General features: G+C 52.1%; 6 protein-coding genes across 6 annotated transcripts; 3 read left to right on the top strand and 3 right to left on the bottom strand.

The window, feature by feature from the left end:
- Nucleotides 1–461: 461 nt before the first annotated feature.
- N7462_011212 (25S rRNA (adenine645-N1)-methyltransferase) lies at nt 462–1961 on the bottom strand (the record flags this gene model as incomplete). Its single annotated transcript, XM_057082926.1, has 1 exon — nt 462–1961. One exon carries the CDS (start codon nt 1959–1961, stop codon nt 462–464), a length of 1500 nt encoding a protein of 499 aa, XP_056928281.1.
- Nucleotides 1962–2820: 859 nt separating this feature from the next.
- On the bottom strand, nt 2821–3251 carry N7462_011211 (uncharacterized protein; the record flags this gene model as incomplete). The annotated part of the gene is made up of 2 exons (XM_057082925.1): nt 2821–2871; nt 3108–3251. The coding sequence occupies 2 exons, from the start codon at nt 3249–3251 to the stop codon at nt 2821–2823; spliced, it is 195 nt and encodes a 64-aa protein (XP_056928280.1).
- A 602-nt stretch (nt 3252–3853) lies between these two features.
- Nucleotides 3854–7302, top strand: N7462_011210 (uncharacterized protein; the record flags this gene model as incomplete). Its single annotated transcript, XM_057082924.1, has 4 exons — nt 3854–3986; nt 4042–4763; nt 4878–5938; nt 6000–7302. 4 exons carry the CDS (start codon nt 3854–3856, stop codon nt 7300–7302), a joined length of 3219 nt encoding a protein of 1072 aa, XP_056928279.1.
- A 594-nt stretch (nt 7303–7896) lies between these two features.
- Nucleotides 7897–9349, top strand: N7462_011209 (uncharacterized protein; the record flags this gene model as incomplete). Its single annotated transcript, XM_057082923.1, has 4 exons — nt 7897–8514; nt 8591–8690; nt 8749–9231; nt 9303–9349. 4 exons carry the CDS (start codon nt 7897–7899, stop codon nt 9347–9349), a joined length of 1248 nt encoding a protein of 415 aa, XP_056928278.1.
- A 146-nt stretch (nt 9350–9495) lies between these two features.
- On the bottom strand, nt 9496–9678 carry N7462_011208 (uncharacterized protein; the record flags this gene model as incomplete). The annotated part of the gene is made up of 1 exon (XM_057082922.1): nt 9496–9678. The coding sequence occupies one exon, from the start codon at nt 9676–9678 to the stop codon at nt 9496–9498; it is 183 nt and encodes a 60-aa protein (XP_056928277.1).
- Nucleotide 9679: 1 nt separating this feature from the next.
- Nucleotides 9680–11041, top strand: N7462_011207 (BAR domain-containing protein; the record flags this gene model as incomplete). Its single annotated transcript, XM_057082921.1, has 5 exons — nt 9680–9714; nt 9852–10007; nt 10124–10685; nt 10805–10936; nt 11009–11041. The coding sequence occupies 5 exons, from the start codon at nt 9680–9682 to the stop codon at nt 11039–11041; spliced, it is 918 nt and encodes a 305-aa protein (XP_056928276.1).
- Nucleotides 11042–12023: the final 982 nt, after the last annotated feature.

Raw genomic sequence — 12023 nt, 5'->3', positions numbered from 1 at the left:
GTTGGGGGATCTTCAAGATCGCAAAGCCACCATTTGCCTATCCCACGGATCAATCAAAAGACAGCGCTTCCGGGGAAATCAAAGGGCAGTTAAAGGGTCCCCGCATTGTTTCGAGATAGATTATTCATCCAGATCGCGGTAACTACGTTTCCACCCCGTTAAGTTGATATAATACTTGCATCGCAATCTGCTATCTTATGGCGACCACTTTTGTCTCGACGTATACAAGCTTGAAATCAACCAGGAAACTTTTATAAGAGTATTAGCGCTTTTGAGCCTCATCAATTAACTTGTGTACTTGTTATGATGGGTATGGCTGTAATTTCAAGTAGTAGATACTGATAGATTTGTCAACTTGGACAGGTGAATGTATGTAGTGAAACAAGTGTGAAAAGACCCATTAGTGAGAGAACAACCCTTGTAATGTATCCAAGCTATTTTCCTCGAGTGGAGACAGCAAACTACCGAATCTTATACACACAAGGCTTCAGCACCTGAGCTTCCTGCTCAGCAGTCATTGCCCCGTCAGTCTCGGTCTTCCGGTCCACAAAACGTTTCCCTCCCTTGCCCGGAGCACTTAAGCCTGTCGCGTGCTTTCCCTTAGTCGGCGCTCCACCCTGCTTCACGAATTCCATTTTCACAAACATTTTGTTGGACTTGTCAAGAGACTCTGGGCGCAGGACGAATCCGCGAGACCGGAAAACTTCAACAAATGCCGAGATGTCGGTCTCGTCATTGTCTGTTGAAGGGCGGGCATCCTCGGCAAAGATATCAGCTTCGTCGATATCGGAGTCTGCGTCGTCGCCCTTCTTGCCCTTCTTCGGCTTCTTCTTGTCATTCTTGCTCTGCGGCTTCTGCGCGCCGATCTGGGACTTCTTGCGGGTGACTTTGCCGAAGCGACTCTTGACCTCGCTGACCCAGCACTCGCCCTTCCCGTCACTGCGCAGCACTCGCCATGCCTCCTCCACGAAGGAAACCCAGTTCGTGCCCATCAGACTCAAGCAGAAGATGGTCACATCCACGGAGCCATCTTCCAGGGGTAATTTGGAAATATCAGCCTTGGTGATGAGGGGATCGGGGGCCTGGAGATCGTAACTGTTGAGCTTCAGGTTCAGCTTCTTGGCAGACGGGGTCAATGCTCTCGCAAATGCGGCATCACCGCATCCCAGATCGGCGAAATTGCAGGTTCCGTTGGGACGACGGGGGAGAGGCAGGGGCTTGTTAGGCTGGGGCTTGTTGCCTCGCTTGGGGATTGGAACGGCGCCGCGCCGGCGCACAGCTTGAATGTAGCCATCAACGGGGTTGGAGGGCCAGGACTCCTTCACCTGGCGAGAGAAGCCAGCATGGTATTCATCGAAGAGTTCGGGGTTCGCGTTGAACAGCTCGACGGCCTTGGAGGAATCGGTTGTATAGAGAGTTTCGTTCAAATGGCGGAAACGAGATGAGATCAGCTTTTGGCGCATCGCTTGTTGGAGCGGAGTCAGGGTTGCCGAAGTCGTAGGAGGTACTGGAGCAATTGTGGAAGCCAGAGCTGCGGGTTTCGCCTCAGCAGAAGCAGGAACAGCATCCTCCTGGGCCTTGTCGGCTTCGGTGGCATTGCCCTTGTTCTTCTTGTTCTTCTTCTGCTTCTTCTTCGATTGTCCTTCCTCCGGTGTGGACTCGGTTGGGGTCGCCTTTACGGCGTCATTGGCAGGCTTGGGGGGCGCGGTAGCGGCCTGCTTGCCTTCTTTCTTCTTCTTCCAGGGCTTGCTCTCGTCGTGTCCCTCGATGTGCTTACGGTACATCTCATTGACATTTCCCGAAGTGACATGATCATTTCCACGCTTGCGCTTGTTGTTCTTGTTCTTCGAATTAGGCGTGGAACCTTCGGCGGTCGATGCGGAGGATTGTTGGGCTTGCGACGGCTGAGTCTGCTGCTTGAGCGCCGCGCTGGAAACCGACCACCCGGGGACGGCGAACATGGTGAATTCGATAAAAACTTATGCGTTGTCTTCACCGACGTTACAGATAACAATTGCGGTCCTGAAGAGGCTCAAGATATTATTCTTGCGGAGTTGGACACTGGTCGGCGAGTTGGACCTTGCCAAAAAAAAAAAAAAAAACCCCCCGAGCAAAATTTCCTTCTCCGCAATTTCCAGATTTGCAGAGCAATTTACATTACACGGTTTTGGTATTTTTACGTTTTTTACGTTCTACTGGTACGAGTCATCTAAGTTCGAACCCGGCCCGCGGCCTTTACATTTTCTGTCCATTTAAAGTTATCTTGCCTGCTCTTGGGAAATTCGAGCGTCATGTTCTTGGGTACTATATATGATTACTGGGGTCTAGAGAGCTGAGAAATATTAATCTGTTTATGGTTCAAAGCAGCTAGTAACTATATCGTGGATCACGTTAATTGATTGTGGCATATGCCTATTCGATTCCCCGAATTGTACGCGTAAGGTAAGCTTTGGCAACGCGCATCATCTTTTACATTGTATAGCTGCTCGGGCTATTAAATGCATAAAACATGATCTTGAAGCAGCGAAAGTACTCGATAAAGTGTTCGATTGTTTTCCTCGATATAGTGAGGGGATCATCGCACCTTCCTTAGGGGGGCTCTGCACCGGCAATTTGGCGTCAAAAAACAAGGTCAAAGAAAGATGGAGAGAAAAATGGAGCCATTGATGCAAGGAGAGTATTCAGATCCTCCGACATATCGAAGTGGGAGTGCAATTCTTGCTACAATTTTGTGAAGACAGGCGTCAGTGGCACAAGGGGCTAAGAGTGGTAGACTAGAGAAGACGCCAATCCCATATTGTCAACCCAGATATATTCAAGTTACGATTGTAGTCGATCAGGCATCTTCTGAGCTTCTGAATCCTCATAACCCTATAATTCAATTCTCTCTCAAAAGATCAAAGTGGCCCTTGATCTCCTCTCTCTGTGCATTGTAGATCTAGAGAGCCAGGTCCTTGAGTCACCTGGAATGCTATTTGGAGATATCACAGTCTCATTATGAACATATGGCTGGAGTGGCCTGAGGTTATTAACCACTGTGTGAGATTTTCATTGCTGGTGATCCAATTGGGCGGGCTTAGAAATGTCTGAATCTCTTTCGGGATTACCGGATCGTCACGGACGGCGCAATACAATTCACGCTGTTGGGTATCATGCAGGTCCCTGGCTTTAACGTGCACAAAGTTTTTCTCCTCCATTGTCATTCCTGTTTGCACCGTCTGCAGTTCGAAGCTCCAGATAACGTCAAACATGATGTCTGAGAGGCAAGCGGTGGTGTCCCCTGCTAAGAAGTACCGCGATTTTGCCGTTAGGCCGAGGTAGTTCTGCTGAGAGCTCCATGAACAGGATTATACTTATACATAAACAAATGGGAAAAATTGTAGATTCATGTACCGTCCAGGTCTTGTGTGGTCCAAGGTTGAAAAGGTGACGGATGCAAGATGGAGGGTGGGGGATGGAGAAAGTAGACCTTGGGACCCCTGAAATAGGAAATTAAAGATAAAGAAAGGTGCTAAGGCAACGAGGCCACAAGGCACGCCACGAGTTTTCAGTCAACTCAATCAACTCCGCAACAACAAAGTCTTTTTTACGATTCGAACGGACCCAGAAAACTGTCCAGGCACTGTGCCAATTCCACGGTTGCACTGATGGGCTCGGGTGATCGGCGATGCGAAGGCTCGGCAGCGTTGCCCAATTTGTGGAGACTTCGATTCCAGACCGTTGATCGCGCCGTATCGCAAACTCCCCGCTTTCCTACTTGCTGACCCTTTCTGATCCTTTCCGACTCCACCATGCCCTCGCATGTGCGCAGGGTTCAATTGTCTTGAAACTGCTTCCTGCTTCAGCGGAGACGATGGCAGACGATCGGCCAGCACCGTACCCGTCGACGGCCCCCGCCATCGACGATGATCACGCCGAAGCTCCCGGAACCCGAATGCCAGGGTCGCGCAGAGTCCCAAAGAAGAGGACCAAGACGGGCTGTTTAAGTGCGTGGGGCACTCATCGTCATTCTTTTCCTTCAGATCATTGACTCTCCCATAGCTTGTCGCAAGCGTCGTATCAAGTGCGGCGAGGAAAAACCGATATGCAGCAACTGCGTGAAGTCCAAACGGATCTGCGAAGGCTATGCCCAGCGAGTCGTCTTCAAGAATCCGCTGGGGATCCTCGGGCCCTATGGCCCACCTGTTGATCAGGATTCTCAGATGCAACACCCGATCCAGCACCAGATGCGTGTACCGCTGTTCGGCGACTATAGCACTCTCCCAGCTCAGCAGGCTGCTGCCGCCGCCGCGCAGCACCCCATGCTGGCCCCACGACCAGTAGATCCCGCGACATTCGGATATCATCTGACTCAAGCAACAGAAAACACCCCATCGCAGGGCCAGGTAACTCAAACAGCCGCCGCTCCTCATTTCTATTTTCCAGCTCTGCCAGTCCAAGTACCGCTATCTCAGCCATGGTCACCTCAGCAGGCTCAGCCGTCCTCACAACATCCACAATCGCAAACACACACACAACCACCAGCACCACCCACTCATGTTGAATACTCACAAATACCCCTTCAGTCCGTTGGTTCCACAAATCAGAGTAGCTCCAAATATGAACAAGAAGCACACGATCCCCATCCGCAACCCATCATCAACTGGGCAGATTTCCAGCAGGCAAACTTCCCTCAGGGCTCCGGCTTGGCTCCAAGTTCAGTCGCGCCGATGACAGGTGATCCGCAATCAGAAAACCCTTCCGAGAATCCCTTATTTCCTCAGGTATGTACTATTCTCTTCCCCAGCTGTATGATCATGGCCTAGAGGCCCAATGTTAAGGATTGTCTATCCCAGGCTGCTCACTTTTCCGGAACTACTGTATATCCATATCAACAGCTGTCTGCAAGACCTCTGGCGCAGGTGGATTCATCTGGACATTTCATTCAACAGTACCATCCCCAGGTCGTATACGTGGAAGATGAGAATGAAGATTACTACGATGTTGAATCCGATGAAGAGATGGTGGATCAAATACAGGCCGAGGGTTTCAACCAGCTGAGTCTTATCATGGCCTCGGCTAATCAAGATGATCGTCGACTTCGTTCGTTCACCACCCACTTAAATGAGCCCAATGTCTTGGCTTCGTACAATCCCTCTCTCGGCTCCAGTCCTCTGAATAATCCCAAAACGGCCCGCATCTTTGCCCACTTCATTCACTCAACCGGTCCGTCATTGTCTATCTTTGAACGGCACCCGACTGATTCCTCAATCGTTCTGGGAGTCTCTGTGCCCCCGGCGCAGCAAGGTCTTTGGACCTATACGCTTCCCCTCAAAGCCCTGGAGCACCCGGCTTTGCTGCAAGCCATTCTTGCGGTTAGCAGCTTGCATATTGCTTACCTGCAAAATGCGACCACCACTGTTTCTATGAAACATTACCACTACGCATTGAAGCGGATCGGGCGTGCGGTAGGCCTTCCGCTTCGGCGCAAACAGATTGGTACTCTCGCTGCGACCACGCTTTTGGCCTACTATGAGGTTATTTCAGCGGACCACTCGAAATGGAACAGCCACGTTGCGGGTGCGGCTCAGCTAATCAGGGAGGTGGACTTTGCTGGCGCGACCCGGGACCTTCGGGCTCACCGACGTAAAGCCAGTGAGCAGCGTCGCCAGATGGGATGGTCGGACACGCCCATGTATCACACAGGCTTTGGTGACGTCCCCGATGATGACCCTTTTGCTGTGAAAGAGGGCAGTGTCGACGAAGCACTCCTGGGGTCTATTCTAGGCCGTGCGGTTAATTTTGATGAATTTGGGGTCGTTGAAGATGGATATATGAACTCTCCCAAGAAGCACTTCTCGCGGAAAGATATTGAGAACTTCCGAATCCAATGCGACCTATATTGGTGGTATACTAAGCAAGATGTGTTCCATAGCTTGATCAGTGGCGACAAGTTATTGTGAGCCCAGCCCTTCCCATTATCCTTGACAGCCTGATTCCTTTACTGATTTTTATCATAGCATGCCTTACTACTTACAATGCCAAACTCCACCGCGGGCTGGTATGGGTCGGTTGGACGCCATTTACGGATCTGCTGATCACCTGTGGTTACTCCTCGCCCGCGTGACTGACTTTGGCTATCGGGATCGAAAGCGGAAGCTGAAGGCCATCAGAGCATCTGGATTGGATTGGAAGCCAAGTCCTGGACTTTTCAAGTTCATGGGTCGCTTCGCTGGTGGGAATTTTAACAAAAGACCAGGGCCTCCGGGTGGTCCTAAGCCTCCTGGACCTCCTGGGCCTCCGGGTGGTCCATCCCCAACCAGTTCCTCTGCTTCCAGGGGAACCGGTCCCCCTTCGGATTCATCTGGAGGGTCACCTGGTCAAGGCCCGGCTCCACCGGGTCCAGATGGGCCTCCTATGTATGGCATGGTACCACCACAAGGACCCGTCCGCCTACCATCTGGATTTGCAGATGGCGGCCCTCAAGAACGAGACTCGCCCGAGGAAGAAGATGGCGGTGACGATTTCACATACAATGAGGCTGAACGAGAGTGGGAGGAGATTCTGGCTGCCTCGGACACTTTTGCTAAGGCACTAGGCCGCGACTTCCAACCGTTACCCGCTGATGTCACGCAGTCGATAGCCACTCCATTTGGACCCGCCCTGCAGTACCGCACGCACACGATCGCGGTGATCTGGGGCTTTTATTATGCAGCACGCATATTGCTCCACCGGCTCCACCCCTGTATGCCCCCGGCCATGATGATGGCAGCCGGTGTAGCGGCTGCGACTACCACCGAGTATGCGCAAACCATTGGACGGATTACTGGAGGCATCTACTATCCACAGCGTTACAACCTAGAGGCAGGTAGCCTCAGTCCAACTCTAGGCTCTTCTTTGACGGAGATGACGATGCCGATCTTCTTCGCTGGTGTGCAGTATATGGACCCGGCGCAGCGTGGCTGGACCATTGCCAAACTGCGGGACGTCTCACGACTGACTGGCTGGAAAACATCCGACGCCATCGCCAGTGGCTGTGAAAAGTCGTGGATTATCGCAGCCAAGCAGGGCCGCGGTCCACCATATCAGCGATCCTTTGAATCCGACCGGGGTCGCGACAATCATGTAAGTTTCGATTCCTACCTGCGCCATGTGGCGCATGCTGACCGGGTCTCTCCACAGCCGCAGGATCTTCTGCATCGCGCCGAGGAGGTTCCTTGCAATGATGACCGGCGCTTTGTGACGGTCAGCCCGCCTGATCGGGCATATCTGGCCATGGGACTGTTGAGTTTAGAGGCGGATATGCAGAACTTAGAGGTATAGGTGAATTGAAGGAGAGACTTGGGGCGCATATGTGTGTACCTACATTAGCATGTGGCTTGGAACTGTGAGACCACCAGTGGGATGTTCGGTCATCATTCTTGATTCGGGAGACGATTTGCCTGCAGCCTGGTTTAGCGACTCGTCCGTGCCTTAGTGCTGTCTCAGTGCTGGTGCTCTGCCCTGACTTCGAGGGACTCGTAGGCCTCGATTTGGTGGCCGCCACCGAGAGCCTCCCCCCGCTTACCCGCTTGCCCGCTTGGCAGAACATGTCATCATCGGTCTTTCGGTGCTTAGGTCTTTAGGTCTTTAGGCTTCTGCCTGAACACACACACTCTCTCTCTCTCCCTACCCCTCGTAAGGCTGAATCGCGATCTCTGATCGGCTTCACCTGCATTATTCTCCATTCTCTAGTCGCCGTTTCCTTCTCCCTTTCCCTTGCTCCCGTGGTTCTCTCATTCCCCACCTTGGTCGGCCCGCGAGTCAGCCGCCCTCGTCATCCACGGTTCCCACCCCTCCCCCCAAATTGTCAGCCTTTCCCCTCCCAACCAACCCAAATAAACATCCTATTAAGTTGGCCCCAAGTGAGTCCAACCCATGTCGCGCTACGACGACCACCGCTCTTCGACCGGGACACTAGACTCGCGCGATCGATATGAGCGATATTCTCGTGGCCCGCGCGTGGCGGAGCGACCCCGCCGTGAGGATGAGCGCTTCGAGTTCCGTCTGCGTGAAGAAGACCAATATGGCCCACCAGCGCGCGCTGCTGGTCGCCGTTATGAGGACGACCACCTGTCACATCCATCCGGACCCCTGGTGGCGCATGACCGCCGGCGCCGTGACGAAAGTCCCTCGTTCGCGCCGCCCCGGTTAGTAAGGCGTCAATCGTCCTTAGATACATTTGACCGCATCCCCCGGCGCAAGCTGGATACATTCGACCATCACGATCGCTCTCGCGAACTCCCTCGAATGTATGACCACGGCCCTTCACCCGGTCGGTACCGGGAACGCGAAGTCTACGAAGACATTCGTATCGCCGAGCCGGACTTGTATGGTGACGAGGAATACCGAGAATTCCGTTCACGCAGACGCTCCAGCAGTGGTGCTCGCCATCGGGAAGAAAAGCCATATCCGCGCAAGGGGAAGACTCGTATCCCGCGCAAGTGGGTGCATGTCCATGCGATCTTGGACCTGGGGTACCCGTACCGGGAAGAGGTACAGATATCTATATTCTTGTCGTTGAGATACTGAAAATGTGTGTTCTAACAAATGCTTTTTATCTTCGATGTAGGAAGATACCATTGTCATTCAGAAAGCATTGTCCAAGGAGCAAATTGACGAAGTCATCAGTCTGAGCAAAGAATTCCGACGTCCTGCCCAACGTGTCGAAAGTGAGTTGGTTTGTTCACGAGTCTCCAGAGAACTTCGAGTTGACATACCTTTTTTTAGCTGAGTACATCCATGTACCACGGTCTCCCGTCCGAGCCTTTCCACGCGAACGAGTAACCAGAGAACATCTCGTGGTCGACGACTATTCACCTCACCGGGAAGCATATCTTGTAGAGGCATCCCCGCGGAGTCCCCGTGATGTCGAAATCATTGAACGGGACCGATTACGAGTACAGCCTATCTCTCGTGCGCGTTCAGTATCTTTGCACACACACGGCCGCCATTCGTCACCTGTCCGAGTAGTCCAGCCTCGTGGGTACCTCGGGGAGCGGGCCATATCCCGGCCGCGCCATTCCGGAGACCTTATTGTGATGCGTCCCCGGAATAGTGAGCATGAGATACATGACTTGGAAGATGAACTGAGACTTCTGCGGGCGGAGCGGATGGGAGGAATCGAGATCACGCGACAGCGCGATACTGATATCATTGATGACAAGGGCAACGAGGAGGAGGTAACGGAAATTCGCCGGCAAGAACGCAGTCGTACGTTTATGCGCCCTTCTACACCTGCCAAATATGGCAGCTCCAAGACTCTATGGCTGACTACTTTCTAGAACCCAATTCCCGGATGATGCGGGCTATGATGGCCACTTTGACCTGATCTTTGGAAGGAATTTGCAGATTGTGCAGGGACGAGACGACTGTCATGATTATTTCACGGGTTATGATGCATTGGATTTTTTTTTCTCTCGTGTAATTTTTTTTTAATATCTTTTTTTTTTTTTTATTTTATTCTATCTATTTTATCTATTTTCTTCTACCGCATAATGCACATTTTGGCCCTAAGTGGATGCCTGATGGAATACGTGGCGGTGCTGTGCGGTGAGGCGGTGCAGCAGGATGGGCCATCGCACCCTCGTAGCTGGTGATGTCCTCAACACTCCACACCTCCTTCTCTTCTTCCTCTTTCCCATCTGTCCCTCCAGCCATCATGGATCGAGTGCAGGCATTCGGCAAGAACTTCAGGTGAGCACAGCCCCTTGGCGAGTTCTCCCCCCGCAGGTCCCCCTTATCATGCCCCTCAACCACAATCACTGGTGGCCCCCGTTCTGGACTGTCGTCGAACATAATGACTGACGTTTTTACTCCGTCGCTGAGTATAGCGCGAACTTTACGCCCTTCGCGCAGCGCACCCAGCAGATGATCAAGGAGCAGTTGGGCCAAGCCGAAGATAAGACCCAGCTCCCCGATGAATACATCGAGCTCGAGAAGCGCGTCGATGCGCTGAAGCTTGTTCACCAGAAGCTGCTGCAAGTGACGTGAGTATAATCATATTTCCAAATGAATGAGGTTTCTCGGCGCTGCCATACCAGTCAGCGTCGACTTCCTCCTAGAAGAAATCCAGCCTGACCGTCCATGCTTTTCTCAAAAACAGCTCGCAATACTCCAACGAGGCCTACGACTACCCACCCAACATTCGCGAATCTTTCAATGACCTCGGCCGTACCATCAACGAGAAGGTCACCCTCCTATCCCAGGCTGGCTCACCTGCCGAGGCCCAGGCTGCCCTGACCGCGCCGCCCTCCGCCAAACCCCAACCCAAGACCTTCAACCATGCGATCGCCCGCGCTTCGCTCGCTGGCTCCCAGACTCTCGTGCAAAGCAGCGAGCTTGAGGATCCGCTCGCGACTGCACTGGAGAAGTATGCCCTGGCTGAAGAGAAGGTCGGCGAGGCGCGCCTGGCCCAGGACGCCCAGATCCAGTCCCGTTTCTTGGCGGGTTGGAACACCACGCTCAACACCAACCTCATGTTCGCCGCCAAGGCACGCAAGAACGTTGAGAACTCCCGTCTCATGCTCGACTCGATCAAGGCGAGCAAGAAGGCAGCTGCCCGTGGTGACCTTGATAACCTGAGCGAGGATGCTCGCCAGGAGATCGAACAGGCGGAGGATGAGTTCGTCGGCCAGACTGAGGAGGCTGTGAGCGTGATGAAGAACGTATGTACTTTATATTTTCTCTCGTTACACTTTCCCTGTTCTTGTGTTCCCCTTCCTCTTGTCTCTTCCCATGGTGATCATCCGAAAACTGACGTATACCTCGCTCCCCCTTGCTCCAGGTCCTTGATACCCCGGAACCCCTGCGCAACCTGGCCGATCTGATCGCCGCCCAGCTTGAGTTCCACAAGAAGGCCTACGAGATCCTGAGCGAACTCGCTCCGACTGTGGATGCACTGCAGGTCGAGCAGGAAGTAAGCATGCGTTAAGCCTTGCACCAGCCCTTTCTAGCCCACCATGTCTGACTTGTATCCCCTTGCCTATAGGCCAGCTACCGCAAGAGCCGCGAAGGCGCGTAGGCGTGGATCCTTCCTCTTTCTATTCCTAGCCGTATCGTTTGAATCCTTGTTTTTCCCACTGCCGGGCTCCAGCTTAACCTCCGGCCGTTTTTTGTATCTACTGTACTCCCCCCACCCCGACCCTTTTATGCGTGTGCCATCCCAAGGAATCACGTCCAGTTATTCTTCTGGCTTTTGCTGCACTATCTGTGAAATGCAATAGATTGGAAAATTTCCGTCCTTTCCTTGCGAGTTGTGTAGTGTAGGCTTGGTGTCTATCGTAGATTCAGACTGCGTCTGTCTACGGTTGCGGCATGGTGCTCCGGTTTCCACCTATAACTGTTATGCAATTAGATGAAGAACATGGCTGAGTATGGTGAAATATATTCAGCAAGCCTGTGTGCATATTGGGCTGGATTAAGTTGGGATGATATTTTCCTGTACACTGGGGAAGGTATATATATTCTGGGTCGAGGACTTCGTTCCCCAGACAGGGGATAGGAACAGTTCATAGAAAGCCCTTAATAGGTAGCTATACGACCTTTCGCACAAAAAAGAAAGATCCGGAAAAAACTCCCTTGACAAGAAACAAAACGAAACAATAATTTGTGGAGAGCGCATTGAGAGGTGAAAAGAGAAAAAAATGGGAAGAAACATAAAAATGAAATGCCTTCAAGCCGATTCGAACGACTGACCTTTGCATTACTAGTGCAACGCTCTACCAACTGAGCTATGAAGGCAGATGTTATAGTGGCGCAGAAATTGCATATATAACCAATTACTAACATGGCAGAACTATTGTCAGCGCATATACTAGAATAGCAATCCCGAAGCATCTGGGTTTACATGTAAACACGAACTCTGGATCTCCGAGCCAATGGTGGTTCAAACCTACTACCACAGTACCTTATTTGAGTCTTCTGTATATAATAATTTCTCCTCATACCGACGAGTAAATGAGAGCTACTCGGAGATTCGTCTGTAGGAGACTTTCCCCTATGAA

The sequence above is a fragment of the Penicillium macrosclerotiorum genome (genome assembly GCF_028827735.1).
Source record: "Penicillium macrosclerotiorum strain IBT 26536 chromosome Unknown utg000011l_segment0_segment0, whole genome shotgun sequence".
Lineage (NCBI taxonomy): Eukaryota > Fungi > Ascomycota > Eurotiomycetes > Eurotiales > Aspergillaceae > Penicillium > Penicillium macrosclerotiorum.
The sequence above is the reverse complement of the archived record's forward strand: the minus strand, read 5'-3'. Positions and strand labels throughout refer to the sequence as shown.